At 40.7% G+C, this 15044-nt stretch overlaps 1 protein-coding gene across 2 annotated transcripts in view; it reads left to right on the plus strand.

Annotated features, from left to right (window-relative positions):
* The first annotated feature begins 5717 nt into the window (after nucleotides 1–5717).
* UBA6 (ubiquitin like modifier activating enzyme 6) overlaps nucleotides 5718–15044 on the plus strand; it is a 32683-nt gene continuing 23356 nt past the window's right edge. Inside the window, exons 1-9 of one of the 2 annotated variants that reach the window (XM_037381599.1) lie at nucleotides 5719–6211; nucleotides 6313–6432; nucleotides 8500–8571; nucleotides 9978–10072; nucleotides 10878–10906; nucleotides 11681–11775; nucleotides 12299–12410; nucleotides 13512–13592; nucleotides 14139–14261. In XM_037381599.1, coding sequence (XP_037237496.1) covers nucleotides 8531–8571; nucleotides 9978–10072; nucleotides 10878–10906; nucleotides 11681–11775; nucleotides 12299–12410; nucleotides 13512–13592; nucleotides 14139–14261 — 576 coding nt within the window. In that variant the 5' untranslated portion in view covers nucleotides 5719–6211; nucleotides 6313–6432; nucleotides 8500–8530. Of the gene's footprint in view, nucleotides 6212–6312; nucleotides 6433–8499; nucleotides 8572–9977; nucleotides 10073–10877; nucleotides 10907–11680; nucleotides 11776–12298; nucleotides 12411–13511; nucleotides 13593–14138; nucleotides 14262–15044 lie in introns of both variants that reach the window. The other variant, XM_037381591.1, reaches the window with a different exon arrangement.

Consider the following 15044-nt stretch of genomic DNA (forward strand, 5'->3'; position numbering starts at 1 on the left):
TAAACTTAAAAATTTTAAAGCTACCAATTTACCTGGTTTATAAATACAAACATTTTCCAGGAAAGAAAAAAATAATAATTTTTTCTTCAGCCATGGCTGAGGTCTGAAGCTGAACCTTCTTCCTCCAGTGAAGCAAATGCTGTCACAGCTGTGTTTGTAACAAAGCGAACCCTTGATTATTATTCTTGTTAGAGACTGTCATCTGTACTGACCGCAGCCGAGACCCTGCATGCTCACCCTGCTCAGTAGCCTTGAGAGCTAACAGTGGGTCAGCCAGGACTGAGGGTAGGTCTTAGCTAAGGAAAAGGAGGATTTCTGTGCTTGCAGTAAGTTGGAAGGGAAATGAGAAAAGCCTGATCTTATTTCGAAGCACATTCGTAACAGGAATTTTTTTTTGTGGATTCTGTGAAGTTCAAGTTACTTGAAAGTGCTATTGTTGAAGTGCTTTATCACAATACTGTGCTGCTACCTCTGTACCAGTTGCCTTCTAGATCTACTTTGCTCCGCTCACAATATACTTATGATATAGAAACACGAGCTTTGCTCGAATTTGTTTGTAAAATAAGTGTGTCCTCACAAACAACGTCCCTGGAAGAAAACCCAGCATTGAAATTTGTGCTAAAGGAAAAATAAATATTCACCACAAATAAACTGGGAATTACCTTCTTCATTCAAGAAATAGAGTGCTTTTCTAAGGTCATGCCAGCCAGTGGAAACCACCTCACTGCAAAGAAAGCGATTAGTGATACTGTCTTGCTTCACTGATGAATTTGTCTCTGCCATGAATGAATATGGTCCTGTCTTATGAGGCTGAAGAGTAATTTCATATTAAATAACAGTCCCGATAAGAACTTCAGAGTAAATGCAATCCTTATACACCAACTGAGCACTTTACCTACCTCTGTGCATGACATCTCATGGAATGCTGATGGAAGGGAGTCCAGTGCAGTGACTACTACTGTTCCTTAGAGCCCAGGTCTTCAATATGAGGATCCAAAATGTCACTCCAGTACTGTCTCCTGCAGTCTTTGAACGGCCACTGGACTGCTTAGGCTGTGAATGCAGAACTCACAGGAGTCTGTATGAGACACGAAAGAAGCTGCAAGCCCCACAGCTGAACCTACTACAGCTGAAAATTTCTCTGAAGCATCCTGCCTGCCCTTCTGCTCAGAACTGGGTCCCTCCTCAGCCTTCCTACTGTGCAAGCTGTCCAATAATCAGCATCCCTGGGAATGAGATGCTCGGTATTTCTTGAAAACTCACACCCTCAATTACAAGTCTACCTATGGATAGAAGCCTTGGTGGTGGAGGGGGTAGTCTTATTATTATGCTCCTTTCAGTCTTTCTATATATCTATGAATTTCAGTAAAAGACAAGATGCCTTATCTAAGAAATAAGTGTATTGAAGGTTTTAGATTAATTTTAATTTTGGAATAGTAGAAACTTTATTCTGATTGTCCATGTGCATTATAAAATGAAAAGGATCTTGGGACAGTTAGGAGGATAGTTAAGTGCAGCAAATCAGTTTCCTTAATTTATTGACGAAGTTTGTCATTTATGCACTATTGAGTTGCTGCTATTTTTCAACTAAGAATTTACTCTGGGCCAGGTTCAGTTACAAAATAGAAACTTCATGGAGTTTTGGATTAGGTCACCTGGAAACACTGTTTTCTTGTAGTGTCCAGGTCCCCCTTTTTTGAAGCCATCCTTTGGGAAAAAAAATACATCTAGTTTTTTGTGCCTCTTACTGCTTTGAAGGTGAAAACCATGACAAGTGTCCTTCGTTATAACCAGCTGATGAATTGCAATCAAAAGGAAACAGTAGTTTACTGTCATAGATAGCTAAGGCTTTGTTTTGCACTTATATCTGGTTTTTTTTTGCCTAGCAAATGGAGGGGCAATGATGAGGGGGTGAGGCCCGGATTAGATACAACCACTATAAACTGGTTCCTACCTCACACTGTAAGTGACATGTATATATACAATGCATTTAAAATGAGAAAGGCAGCCTTTATTTCAGATTTTCTTGTGAGAGGCCAAATACTAAGAGGTGTGTGGGAGAATGTCTACCTTACTCAGGGAGTCCTGAGCCAGCCAGAAGCACTTTTCACAAATTTTTTCGCAAACTGTCTGGCCTGGGTTTGTCTTATACTCCATGTCAGTGTTTTATTTATGAAGACTCTGTCTTCTGCCCTAGAATAAGAGAACATTGTATGATTAAATAAAAGATTTTTAGAAACATTTTATTATTGTTGATGATAAGATCTAGCAAGGGTTTAAACAATATAAAGGTAATATGTTTCAATACATTAAATGTATTTAAAAACAATTGCTCCTTTTTTGTCCTTTTTTTTGCATAATAATAACCAAGCTAAAAATTGTATATGATGCAAAATAGACTAATCTTCCTTTTTTGATATAAGACTATTCTAAAACTGCAGTGCTCTCTGTTTACTCCCCATCCTAGGAATTTTGCCTTTAACAATAGTTGGAGCTTTACAGATATTTCAGCAAAGACAAGGTAGGACATATTCTTTTTTAAAATACTCAAAGATGAATTTCAGTTAAGCTAGCACTATGCAAATTTGAGAATGGATCTGGAGCTTCATCCAAGAATCCAGCGCCTTGCTTCTGGCCTTGGAAAAACTTATCCTTGTAACATGGCATTCTTGGAAATTGGCTGTAGTGAGGTCTACTCAGCTGACCTATCTCTGAGATTTCTCTTGATATCTCCTGAGATTTCTCAAGCAGATTTAAAGCATCGAGAAACATCTTTTAGGCTTCTGGTTATTCAAATTGGGTTGTTTGAAGCTTGCCCAATGCTAATTTTCAGCCTGGAGCATAAATAGGAAAGAAATAAGAGGCTGATTGTACAAGGCCTGATCATATGAGGACATCTGATTGAATGACAGCAATCTGTCACCAGGATTCCTTATGTAAGTAAAGCTTGTAGAAACTCCAGTTCCCTATCTGCCGTTCCTGTTAACCAATTAGAAAGACCGAGAGCCAAAAGTTGTTATTTAACCCAATGAATATTTATCTGGCAACTCATAGCCTGTGTTAGAGATGCACGAGCACGGAAAAGCTGGCTCTTGCTTTTGGAAATGCATTCCTGCACGTCAGCGTGGATTCAGCTTGGGTAATTGGTGCCCTTGTTTATCTGGATTGGGATTTTAACAACATTATTAACATGGTTTCTAGGAAGCTGTTGCTTGCTAGAGCAGCCTTAAGTGATAAGATCCTTTGGCCCACCCCACTGGGAAGCTGGAGTCCTTTTAAACAAGCCAGCAAAGCACTCCTACACCGCATGTTGTGCCAGAAAGAGGAGACAAAGCCTTGCCAGCCAGCACCTCGCTCCCGTGAGAGCTGGTGGCAAGCCATAGCCCATGGCAGGATGTTTGGAAACCCACTGAAAGATGTCGGTGTGGATTTATGGTCATTTCTGCACTGGCCTGTGCGCTATGGAATTGTGTTGGTCTTAGTCTTTCAAATAACACATTTTTAGAGAGAAAACTACATAGAGTTTTGTCTGCTAAATTGCTTATTAACTAAATAGATCAGGGAAACAAATCCATCACATCCCTACTTTGTACCCCCCATTAAGAATGTGAAATTGTGTCTGGGAATCAGGAAATATAGAAGACTAAAAAGTGCAAGTGGTGGGGTATTCCCGGCAGATGGAAAGGAGATTTACAGCTCTATCAGCTTCAGCTCCTTTTGAGAATATTGGGTTTAAAGATGTATTCAATACCTGTGTGTGGAATGAATCTACAGTAGTGCACATAAACTGAAGTCAGAGATTTTGGGCATGGGTAGGCTCAAGTCCAGAGGTAGTGGTCTTCTCCTGACCACAGCCACATATCACTCATTGCTTCAGCAAGTCAGTAAACTGACAGCCTTGTGTCACAGCTTTTGCCAATCTCAAAAGCCATAGCTGACTTCAACATGGTACAAATATGGAGTTTGGATTTCATTTAAAATTAATTTATTTAACCAATTTTACTAAGATTCTACAGTTACGTATAAATTTTTAAAAGAGAAGTCTATGGGGAAAAAGAAAAGTCAAATGACTCCAAATGTTTCAAATTCTGCAGTCTTGGGAAATACGAGAGAAACCCATATATTTTTTTTATTTGGTACCAGCAACGTGGAAGGCTCCTGAGTACACCTACTAATTAATGCATTTGGGAACAAGGTTCTTTGGCTTCTGGGGTAAACAGAATCTGTCCATTTTTATTTGGCAATTTATCTTAGAATGCCCATATTCACAGTTTCACTGATGGTTAGTATTTGCTTAATTACTGCTAAACTGTTCTATGAGAATTAATCCAATCTTGCTGTTTCTCCATTTAGACAAAAGGCTTATCAGTGTTCACTATTACTATGCAAAATCTGTTTCATGTGAGATGACTGCATATCAAAGTGACTGGTATCCTAAAAAATGCAATGACCACAACAGAAAGATGGTAGGTAGCAGATTTTTTTATATATATATTTCACAACGCATTTGACTGGTAAATTCTTAAAAATAAGAATTGTTAGTTTAACCTGTTTTTTAAAAAAAGGCTCATTTTTAAGGAAAGAAAAAACAAAATTAAAGGTAAAAATAACTGGCAGAACTAAAAACTAGCAAAGTGGCAAAACTGAAGCTGACATTTTTTGCTGTCTTTAAACTCTCCAGTTCCCCCACCCCCCCTTTATAGCTGGGACTCCTGTTAGTTCTGTTCATCGGGTACACACACTGCTCTTTGGAATGACTTTATTGAAATAATGGAAGTAATTTGAATTTTGCATTTTCTGATTTTTATGTATTACGTGAAAAAGCTACCAAGCGAATACCAGCCTTAAATGCCAACTCCTTTACTGGTAAGGATTGCTTTGGGCATCCTGAAGAACTGAACTGCTTTCTCTCTTTCTCCCTTCTCTCAGCCCAGCATTTCAGACGTCTAGTGGCCTCTAGTGGTTCTTTGAAATTTAACCACATCTTTCTGTGTGCGACAAAAGCTGTGGGGCAGAGAGGCACTCTCACCCTGACCCTGCCGAACTATAGCTCACGTTTGAACCAACGCAATGCTGTCCACCTACTTTTAGACTTTGTTACTAATTCCGTACAAAAGCTGCGTGTTGGACTGAGGTGTAAATCTTGAGGAAGACGTGGAGGGTTGCTCCATCGCTGTTAGAGATAAATGCTAAAATAATGCATTGGGTGTTCACGAAGAAGAAAAAACTTGGGTCCTCTTGCCCTTGCAAGTTCCCCAAACCCCGGTCAGGACAGAGAAAAGGCTTGCTTTTTCACCACTTCTTCCCAAATCTCTACTCCTCTACAGCTTTGAATGCTCTCTAGCATTTGGCGACTTCACTTTGTAGCCCCTTTTAATGAAATTTTGCCTATTTTTGAGGTAGGTGACATTTTGTTGGCACTCTCCTGGCAAGATGTGGAGACAAGTTACCTCAGGAGCTGGGCTCAGAAGTGGCCTTGAGCGTCTGAACGGGTAATGCTTGAACCCAACGGGGATTTATTTATTTATTTAGTAACGACAGGGTGTGTTACTACTTGGGCAGAAAGTTCTGGGTTTTTTAACGGCTTACTCGCCTCCCGCAGAGTACCGACGAAGGGCCGGCAGCCGCCACCACGCCGCCCCGCGGGAAGAGGCGGGCCGCGGCGGGCGGCCTTAGCCCGGCCCCTCGCGTCGGCGCAGGCGGGGAAGCGCCGCGGCACCGGCGCTGCCGTTTCCCACCCCCTTCCTGCCTCTTCCCCCGTCCCCGCCGGCCGCGCACAGGCCTCGCTCCAACGCCAGGCCGCCGCGGTGGTGAGGGCGGGCTGCCGCAGGGCCGGGGAGGGCGGGCGGCGGGTCCCGCGGTGGTAGGCCGGGCTGCCGGCTGGCCGCCCCCGGAGCACCCCGAGAGCCGCGGCGGCAAGGTGGGGAGCTGCAGCCGGTCTGGTTCTGCTGGGGCCGGTGGGGTTGGTGTCGGCGCCGGTCGGCTCTGTTTCGGCTCCCCGCTGTGGGTCCCAGGTGCCGGTTTCCCCCTCAGCCCGGCCGGGCAGTCAGCGGCGGGTCTCGGCGCCCTCTCTCTCCCTCCGCCGAGCCTGCGTCGACTGGGATCCGCCTCTGGAAACCCTGGGTCGGTGGGATGAATCCGGGCCTCCCTGCCATCCCGTCCTGCTGAACAGCAAGTAATTAATACTGCTTCAGCCTGTGCTGGCTCGGAGGTAAGAAACGCTGTGAAACCTGCCCACTGCTGCAGCTCCTGTGCCTTCGCTGCCCTTCAGAGCATCTCAGTCCTTCGTGGTGGTAACACGTCATTTCTCAGTTTATCCCTAGGTTATGTCCTACAAGCAGCTAAGGCTTTAGAAAATGAAGGATGTTACTTACACAGTTAAATAGAAGCCTGACATTAAAACTGGTGACATTGGCTTTTAAAAGGAAACAGGCAAGTGTATAAACGTCAAGCATCTGGCAAGAACTAGAACATAAATGTGGGAATGGCTTCTCCCCCCGCCCCCTCCCCCCGGTATTACTTGCCTTTCTTTGAGACAGATTCAATACTAATTGAACTAAAATGAGAAATACAGCTTGGATGCGGGAATACATTGACAAAACTTAGCCCTAGAGCCACTTGACAATAGTGTAGCACTAAGTACTCTTGGAAGGAGGTGTTTTGCTGTACCTGATGAGTGTGCTGGCAGCAGCTCAGCTGTAACGGAGAATGCAGGAGGAGAACAGGGAATTGATAAATATATTGGAAAGAACGATTGTCAAATGGGTCTGTGTGATACAGGTGGAGAGGGTTCTCCTGTGGGTTGATCACACATCCATGTTTACAAAAGGCTGTTTTGGAGAGCATGCTGATTTGAGATGGCTGTCAGCAACCACAGCAGAGAAAGCTGGGTGTTTTTATCCAGGAGTGAATCACCTTGCCTACCTTAGTACCACAATCTGTTTATGTTGGACAGTCCCAGAGTGTCTGTGCTGTTTGTGGAGGAATGGAACTGCTTGGGAATAGTTCAGGGCTGTTACGAGATGGCACTGGCTTGCTTTGAGGGGAACTTCCAGTCTTGCATCCCAGGTGATGGCTGAAATGAAGGATTTTACCTAAGCAGGGGACTGAAGCCCATGGCTCACAGCTGAGATGTGTTGCTCTCTGGCTTGAGATCTGGGTCCTATGATGATCTAATAACATAGGAATTGCTTGTCTTCAGCCCTTGTGTGAAGGCACAGGAGCTGCACTGAAGTGACTGATGGTGTAGATTGTGATGGAGGTGCCTCATGTTGATTGTCTTGTGTGCTAGTTTATGTGTAGGAGCTAGTATCCACACTGAGGAAGAGCTTAACTGGTGAGATTTGTGGCTTGTTTTCAGTGTAACTGTCCCTTTTTGTGCTACTTCACTTTCTAATTCAGCCTAAAAAATCAAAAGGACAAATTTCAGGTCAGAATGTTATAGCCTCCAAGTTATGACAGGCTGCAGGTGCCACTGTTCAGAAATGTTAAAATGTTTGCCAAAACCATCTGAACAGTAAATAGGGGTTAACCTTTTGGCAAGATTGCCTTGAAAGCTGTTTTAGGGTATATCAATGCTGTCAGAGAAAAAAGTCTTTAGTATGTCAGAGCCTTTACGTTTAAGTCTCTTAGGAGAAAGGGTTGTCACCTATGTCTGGTTTCCAAGGCAGTTTGTAGGGAGTTGAAATAAGAGATGCACCTTCCTAGTAGTAATGAGAACTGATGTTCTGGGTCAGACACGGAGTCTGTTTTGCTCATCCTGTATTTGGTTGCGGTCACCTGCCTGGTCCAGGATGCACCGGTTCCCAGCCTGCCTAACTAGAAACAAGGTGCCCAGTGGCAGTTTGTTCCTAATCCTAGTGCTTAGTTATCACTAAAGTAACTGAACAATGAAAAAGTCTTTGCTAATGATTTAAGGCCTTAATAGCATAAATTAGTTTTTTTCTTAAAATCCTATTGAACTGTTTAACTTTAACTTAGTTAAATGTTGCATTAATTTGGATCTTTGGGTATTGATTTCTTTGGTTAGCTAAAAGAGTAACTTGTCTCCTAAGGATTTTCAATTAACATGGAAATAATACAGTGTAAATAACCATTCCTAGTCATTCAGGGTTCTCCTGTCTTCTCTTCAAAAAAAAGCAGCAATCGGGTAGATGCAACTCAAACAGCTTGGAGCTGTTAATATAAAATGAAATTGTACTTTTAGCAAATCTAACTGTGGCAAATACAAAATTCTTGCTTCTCCTCCGCAGGGAAATTAGTATGTCTGTATTTTGAAAACATTTATTAAAGGTTTGGGGGTCCTTGTCTTCTGGTTCCTATGTGTTTTAATTACCTAGATGCTGTGGTGTTCTATAGGCTGCTTAATGTTCAAAGTGATTGCTGTGTGACATCACTTTTTCTGTTTTCCAGTTCTTCCGTTGAAGAGTTGAATGGGGTGGGCAGGGGGGGACAACTGTGAAATTACATACAATGTAACCAGATTATTTCTTTTTGTAGCCTTTCTAGTATAAACAAAACACATTGCACCATGGCGGCAGACTCTATGGAAATTGACGATGCTTTGTATAGGTAAGAATACCTGATTTTTAGGCATTGCTGGTTAGGTAAAGATGTGTGTACTTGCGCTGCTGTGACTCTCCTTTTGTAAGGCAAACCCCCAAACGGTTCAGCAAGTGAAAGAGAACCCACAAAGTTAACAGTGACAACTGGTTGAATTGAAGATACAATCCCTCTTGCTGTAAAACTGTTACTTTATTGGTCTCAGAACAGGTATTTTCTGACCATGTTAGTATTACACCAGTAAAAAGCATAGGCAAATACTATGGAGTTGTACAAAATTCCAGTAGTATCAATAATGTGTGCTTTCTTGGAAAAGAAGGATAATACTTCCTCGGTTTATAATATGGATTTCCTTTCTGCCTTTAGCTGGTTTCCCCTTTGACAAAGTATTTATTCCTCTCTTTCTTGCTCTTCCTCTTCTTTCACTGCCTTCTTTTTTGCCTTTCTTCTCAATATTATGTAATATATCTCCTTCATAATTTCATTTATTCCTCAGTCTTTGCCATACTTCTCTGTCCTCATGAACATCACCAGTATCTCTGTTATCCTACAGACTTCAAGGTGTCGGGGGTTTGGTAGATTTTCTTTAAAAATATTTTTTTATTTTTTGGATTTTAATTTGTTAGTGGGAGTGGCTTGAAATCACTTGGCATAGCAATAATTCACAGAGGCTGTACTGGAACAAATAGTATAGTCCCTGGAAAAACGTGGTGGAGTGAAAAGCTTCTTTATATATTAAAAATAAATAAATCACCTGTTTGATAAACAAATAAAAGCCGCCTTTTTAATTCAGTGCAATGCTTCCTGTGTTGTATGTATCACTTTACTTTTTGGCACTAGTCTTATGAAAGTTGTACTTTTCCTTAGTGGAAAAGGTATTATTTAGAACGGTTTAATTGTATAGTTGGAAACAGAGTGTTTCAGAGCTCAAGATCTGACTACAAAAGCTGCTGCTCCCTCTGGTTTGAACATTTTTGATAACAATGAAATTCTTTGGCATGCTTCTGGTTTCAATAGTTAGTTCCAAAATTCCTAGTATCCTGAATAGGTTTTACACCGATTTAAAATTATTTCTCTTCTCTAAAACCTGGCACTTAAAAGGTCTGTACTAAATGCGTTTCACTATGGATTGTAAATGCAAGTATTACATTCAATGGATATTTATTTCCTAAAGTGCTGTGCAGTTCAGATACATGAATGTTATGTCCTCAGTTGTTTGTTGAATGGGGGGCTGGTAAATATAACTGTGCATATTTAACGAGACACACACTCACCTGCAGGACGTGGTATTGAGGATTAGAAACTGATTGGGTTGAAAGAATAACTGAAAATATGTTAACTTTTTTGGAAATAATGGAATTTTTCAGTTGCTTTTATATGTATCTTGTTTTGATTGGGATTTACCTTTACTATAGCCGCCAGAGGTATGTTCTTGGAGACACAGCAATGCAGAAGATGGCTCAGTCCCACGTATTCCTGAGTGGTATGGGTGGTCTTGGTGTGGAGATTGGTAAGTTAGGTAATTTATTTAAGCAGGCACAAGTGTGTATAAACATACTGTCCCAGAATACTTTTAAAGCTTATTTTAGATGTGATAAGCATGTCCGAAGTATCTGAGTGAATTTGTATTTGTATGATGTGTATGAGTAACATCACAGGTACAGAAAATATCCTGGACTTTTGTTAGTAAGCTTTTTACTAGAACAACATTTCAAATTTTACTTTAAAATGTGCTTCCATGGGCCAGATTGCTTCTTAGGTGAAGGCTGAGGGTGGATAATCAAAGGTATTCCTTTAGGCATCAGAATCAACGTAATATAGGAACAGCTATAGCCTGAATTATCCCGATGTAGGAAATGGGGGAGGGACGGGTAGAAAACATGCATCTTCCACTCAATTGCACAACTGCCCTGGTGCAAGACACTCCTTAACAATTCCCCTTACTCTGCGAGCAAGGCTTGTGCTGGCTGGTTCTTACCTGGGGTGTTACCCTTTCAGTTGGTTTTAATGGTACTCTGCACCAGATCCCACAACAGAGTCATGGGGTTTTGCAGTTTATTGTCATTAGTGTCTCTGTAATCACAGTTGTGAGTTGAACAGCTGACAAACGTAGGGAGCCTTTTTAACCTTGCTCATGTTACTCTGCTTTCAGTGGTGCTGTAGAATGCTTGAGCCAAATGTAAGAGAACAAACCCTTAAGCTGGGAAGTTCTTAGCAATGACATACTGTTCTTGTCCGCCCACATAACTATTCAATTACAGATTTGCAAGAAACCTGCAACGGTCCCTCTCTCTTTGTTTTGTTTTGTTTTTCAGCCAAAAATATAATTCTGGCTGGGGTTAAGGTATGTAAAACAGTTCTGTTGTTGGGTATTCTTGGGTGAGCAGGAGAAAAAGGGACAACGCTACTAGATAGCTAATCTAAAGTTTCTTAAGCTGTCTTTCAGCAGAAGGATCACAAAGCATTTGAGGACCTGGGGGTGAAAACTCTTAATAATCTGGGTGTTCTAGTGATATGGTTGGAGTCTCACGTTAATGTCCACTGCACTCTGAAATACCTCATGTAATATTTTAGCCAGCTGCTGATCAGACATTGAATCCTTTTGTGCAAAGTGGGCTCTCCTAAGTGAAGTGGTATAAACTCAAAAGCCAAACTATTCAAAATATGTTATCGTAATCTGTCATTCATCAGAATCCTTTTGTGTAGACATTGGAATGGTTGACTGTTTTAATCCTTGTGCTGCTAGGATTAATTCTACTGGGGAGAAATATTTAAAAACTCTTTTCTTCCCATTAGAAAAACCTTTGTTTATAATTTCGGGAGTGCATTAATTTACAGTTCACAATTGTCCCTTAATCGCAGTGTGGCAAAAGTCATCCTCTCATCACTGCAAGATGGGAGGAAAATGCTTAATGAAATGTATATGGCAGATGCTTTTCTATCTCTCAAGCAGTAAACGTTTTCTTGGAAAGGGGGTTGGAGGAACTTGTTCTTTTATGTGGTACAACTAAATCTTCTGCGGTCCTCCAGCATTTTATGTGGGGCTTAGTCTGTATTTTTGTGTGCTATGACCATGTACACTTTTTCCAGTAACAAGTTTTTTGCTGAACTTTCTTAGGCTCTTACAGTTCATGACACCAAGCAGTGCACGAAATGGGATTTGGGTATCAACTTCTTCATCCACGAAGATGATATTACCAGTCAAAGGAACAGGTTGGTGAAGTCTTTGTGGAAAGGGAGAACTGTACTTGACTAGGAGTAACAGTTTCACCAGCAGCAAAAATAACAGTTCATTGTTCAAGAGCTGCTAATACATCTCAAATAGTTGTTAAACCCTTTCTCTGGAATTATTTGCTTTGAGTGCAATGCCCAGATAGTATTAGGGGAAGTCTAGGTCTGGACTGGAGTTCTGAGTCAAACATCTGACTTCTTGCAGCTGGGGGCTTGTAATATAAATTTAATAGTGGTGGCCAGGGTGCCTTTCTTCCTTGGGTTTTTTCAGCCATCTGTGTGAGACTAGAAAACAGTCCTGACACCAGACTATCAGTAAGTCCTGTTGTGTATTGGACAGAGCTTTTTTTCCTCAGACCTGCTTGAATTTAAGTGTGAATAAATGAGTTGGTGGTTGTTGCCAGGAGACTTCCTGAGGGACTTTTGTAGGGCATGTGTGAAATTCTGTATTGAAAATACAATTTTGTAGATGCATAAAAAAACTTGCAAGTTGTTGTTCTTTCAGGGCTGAGGCCACACTTCATCGTATTGCAGAACTCAATCCATATGTCCATGTAGCAGCATCAACTGTGCCGCTGGATGAAACCACAGATCTATCTTTTCTAAAGCAGTACCAGGTATGTCACTCTTAAAGCAGTTGTATGTGGTATTTTGCTCAGAGTAAACAACTTGAATTATTATTTTTTTTAAATATAAGTAAATAAATTGAAAACAAACGTTACAGTACATTTTGAGATGATGTAAAGAAGGAAGTAGGTCTTGTGTTTGGACTAATGAAATGGTGCTTGCTTTTTTCAAGACTGAAATGGTGGTTTTGTGTTCCTAGCACTTTCGTATGAGATTTACTATGGAATTTACTATGACAATAAATAGCTAAGTGAGGTTGCTATACAATTTTTTTATTTGTTTGTTTGAAGGTGAACCTGTCACTTTTTGTTGCAGCTACATACCACATATGTTCTACATGTATTTTGTGTGCAGTATTCCAGGCAGTAGAAACTCGGGCTATATGATTAGAAACATCATTTCTGTATGTATCTAATGAAACATAAACTCCTCTGTGGTGAAATGAGGATGTTTTCAGTTGTTCAGTCACCTGTCTGCTGCCTGTGTGCATGGCTCAGTCTGAATTGGGAACTTTTACTGTGGGGTATCGGTTATACCCAAGCTCACCAAGTTTCTGAATGCCTCAGGTATAACAAGCCATGTATAACTGAATGGCATACAGTGCATATGCTTTATAACCCAATACTATCCTAAACTTTAAAAGAATGCTTGCAGAAATTTTATGCCTTCAATTTGCTGAGCACCAGTACTTAAGACTTGTGCAGACTTCTTTGTGCACACTGATGAGTATCATTTGTATTTGTTTTGTTAACTTGAATCTTAGAATTAATGATCCACATTTTCTCTGAGTTTATCCATAACTATTTTCATAAGTATATTCCAATTAGGTTTTGAGTTTCACAGCTGCAGTTAAAAAAAAAAAAGTGAGAATTTGCTGTTCCTGCTCTTGTTCATCTTGTTTCCAGAACCTGTGAAACGGTAACCCATCTGTTCTAATGTGTAATGAGAAGACTGACTCAAAACACATCTGTGATGTGTGTCAGAAAGGAATCGGGACACCTGAGTAACTTACTGTTAGTACTACTTTTTCCATCTCCTGAAGATGTTGATTGCTTTGAGTGTCTTAAATTTATTTCTGTTCTTGTTCACAGTGTGTCATATTGACAGAAGTTAGTCTGTTGCTGCAGAAGAAGATTAACGACTTCTGTCATACTCAGCAGCCACCTATTAAGGTAACAGAAAAAATTAAACACTTGATTAATTCGTACAGTGAACGTTTGGACCTACATGTTCTATCCGGAAATGGAGAAAGCTGGTTGAGGTTTATAGTTCTATGCAGACAGCATGTTGATGGAGCAGTGTGAGTTTTGGAAGTATGATGCTGCTAGTCTGTACCTGTGTCTGGTGTTTTCTGGATACCAGCCCAGATAACCATAGATTGGTTTTAAAAATAATCTGTTAAAGAAATAGTTTTCACTGTTAACTCATAATTGTTCTGAAAAAAACATACTTGGACTGAATGTAACAGTAGTAGGAATGGCAGTATTTCACTGTGTACTGGGGTGATCCCTGGTTTTTGTGTTGGGTTTCAGAAATGCTTATGTGGGTTCAAAGCCTGTCATGAGTGCTGTGCTATATAGTCAGTGGCCTGGGTGCACATGGCAGGTTTCCACCATAGAAGTTAAACCTGCTAGCCTCGAACAAGGTTGAATGTCAGAGATCATTCCTTTGGCTTGTGCTGTTTTAGGGATACTCATAACTTTTACTTTCTTCTGTAGTTCATCAGTGCAGATGTATATGGAATATGCTCACGTTTGTTTTGTGACTTTGGTGATGAATTTGAAGTGCTGGATACAACAGGAGAAGAACCAAAGGAGATCTTCATTTCAAATATAACACAAGTAAGGGATAGAAGTTGTTGTGCTGCTTAAACTTTTCTTTTTTTTTTTTCTTTATGATGAGTTGTTATTGAGTATGTGACCAAACAGAGTGTTTCACTTCAGCAGCCTGCTAAGCCGTTGCAAATTGGCAGTACAGCAGAGGCAAATAGAGTTACTTTGTTCTGATGTCTCCATCAAAACCAGTCAGTGATGACATGCTAACATTGTAGAGTGTACTGATGCCTCCAGGTCATTACTTATAATGTAACGTCATAACATTGAGATGTAGGGGAGAAAAGGACATAGCCTTGGTGTGGGAATCGGTAAGTCTTCTAAGGAAACCCCAAAATGGGCATGAAAATAGCCCTTTTTTATGAGAAACTGCAACACATATAGAGGAGGACTACAAGGATCAAGGGGATCGAGAGCCTGTTTTGAAAAGAAAATATAAGGGTTTGTTTTAACCTACCAAAACAGAGGCTACAAGAAGAGGATATTATTGCTAATATTTCCAGTGCAGAATGTTAGAAAAGATGTCCATTTGATTTTATTATTGTTTTATAAATGAAAACAACTTTAGCTTCTCCTCTCAACTCTGGAAGTCCAGACTATAACCTCACTCATCCAGTAGCAATTTTTTTGTCATACCTCCAGTCTAGATGTAATAGTAACCAAACTTTCTAGCTGGAGGGTTTGTATAGCAGATTGGGTTTGAGGTGAATTAAAACTCATGATACGATGATTTGGGTAGCCTGTCCTTTGGTATCTTTAAAAGGGAATGGGTGACTTGATTGTTCTCATTAA

Source organism: Falco rusticolus, chromosome 1, assembly GCF_015220075.1.
Source record: "Falco rusticolus isolate bFalRus1 chromosome 1, bFalRus1.pri, whole genome shotgun sequence".
Lineage (NCBI taxonomy): Eukaryota > Metazoa > Chordata > Aves > Falconiformes > Falconidae > Falco > Falco rusticolus.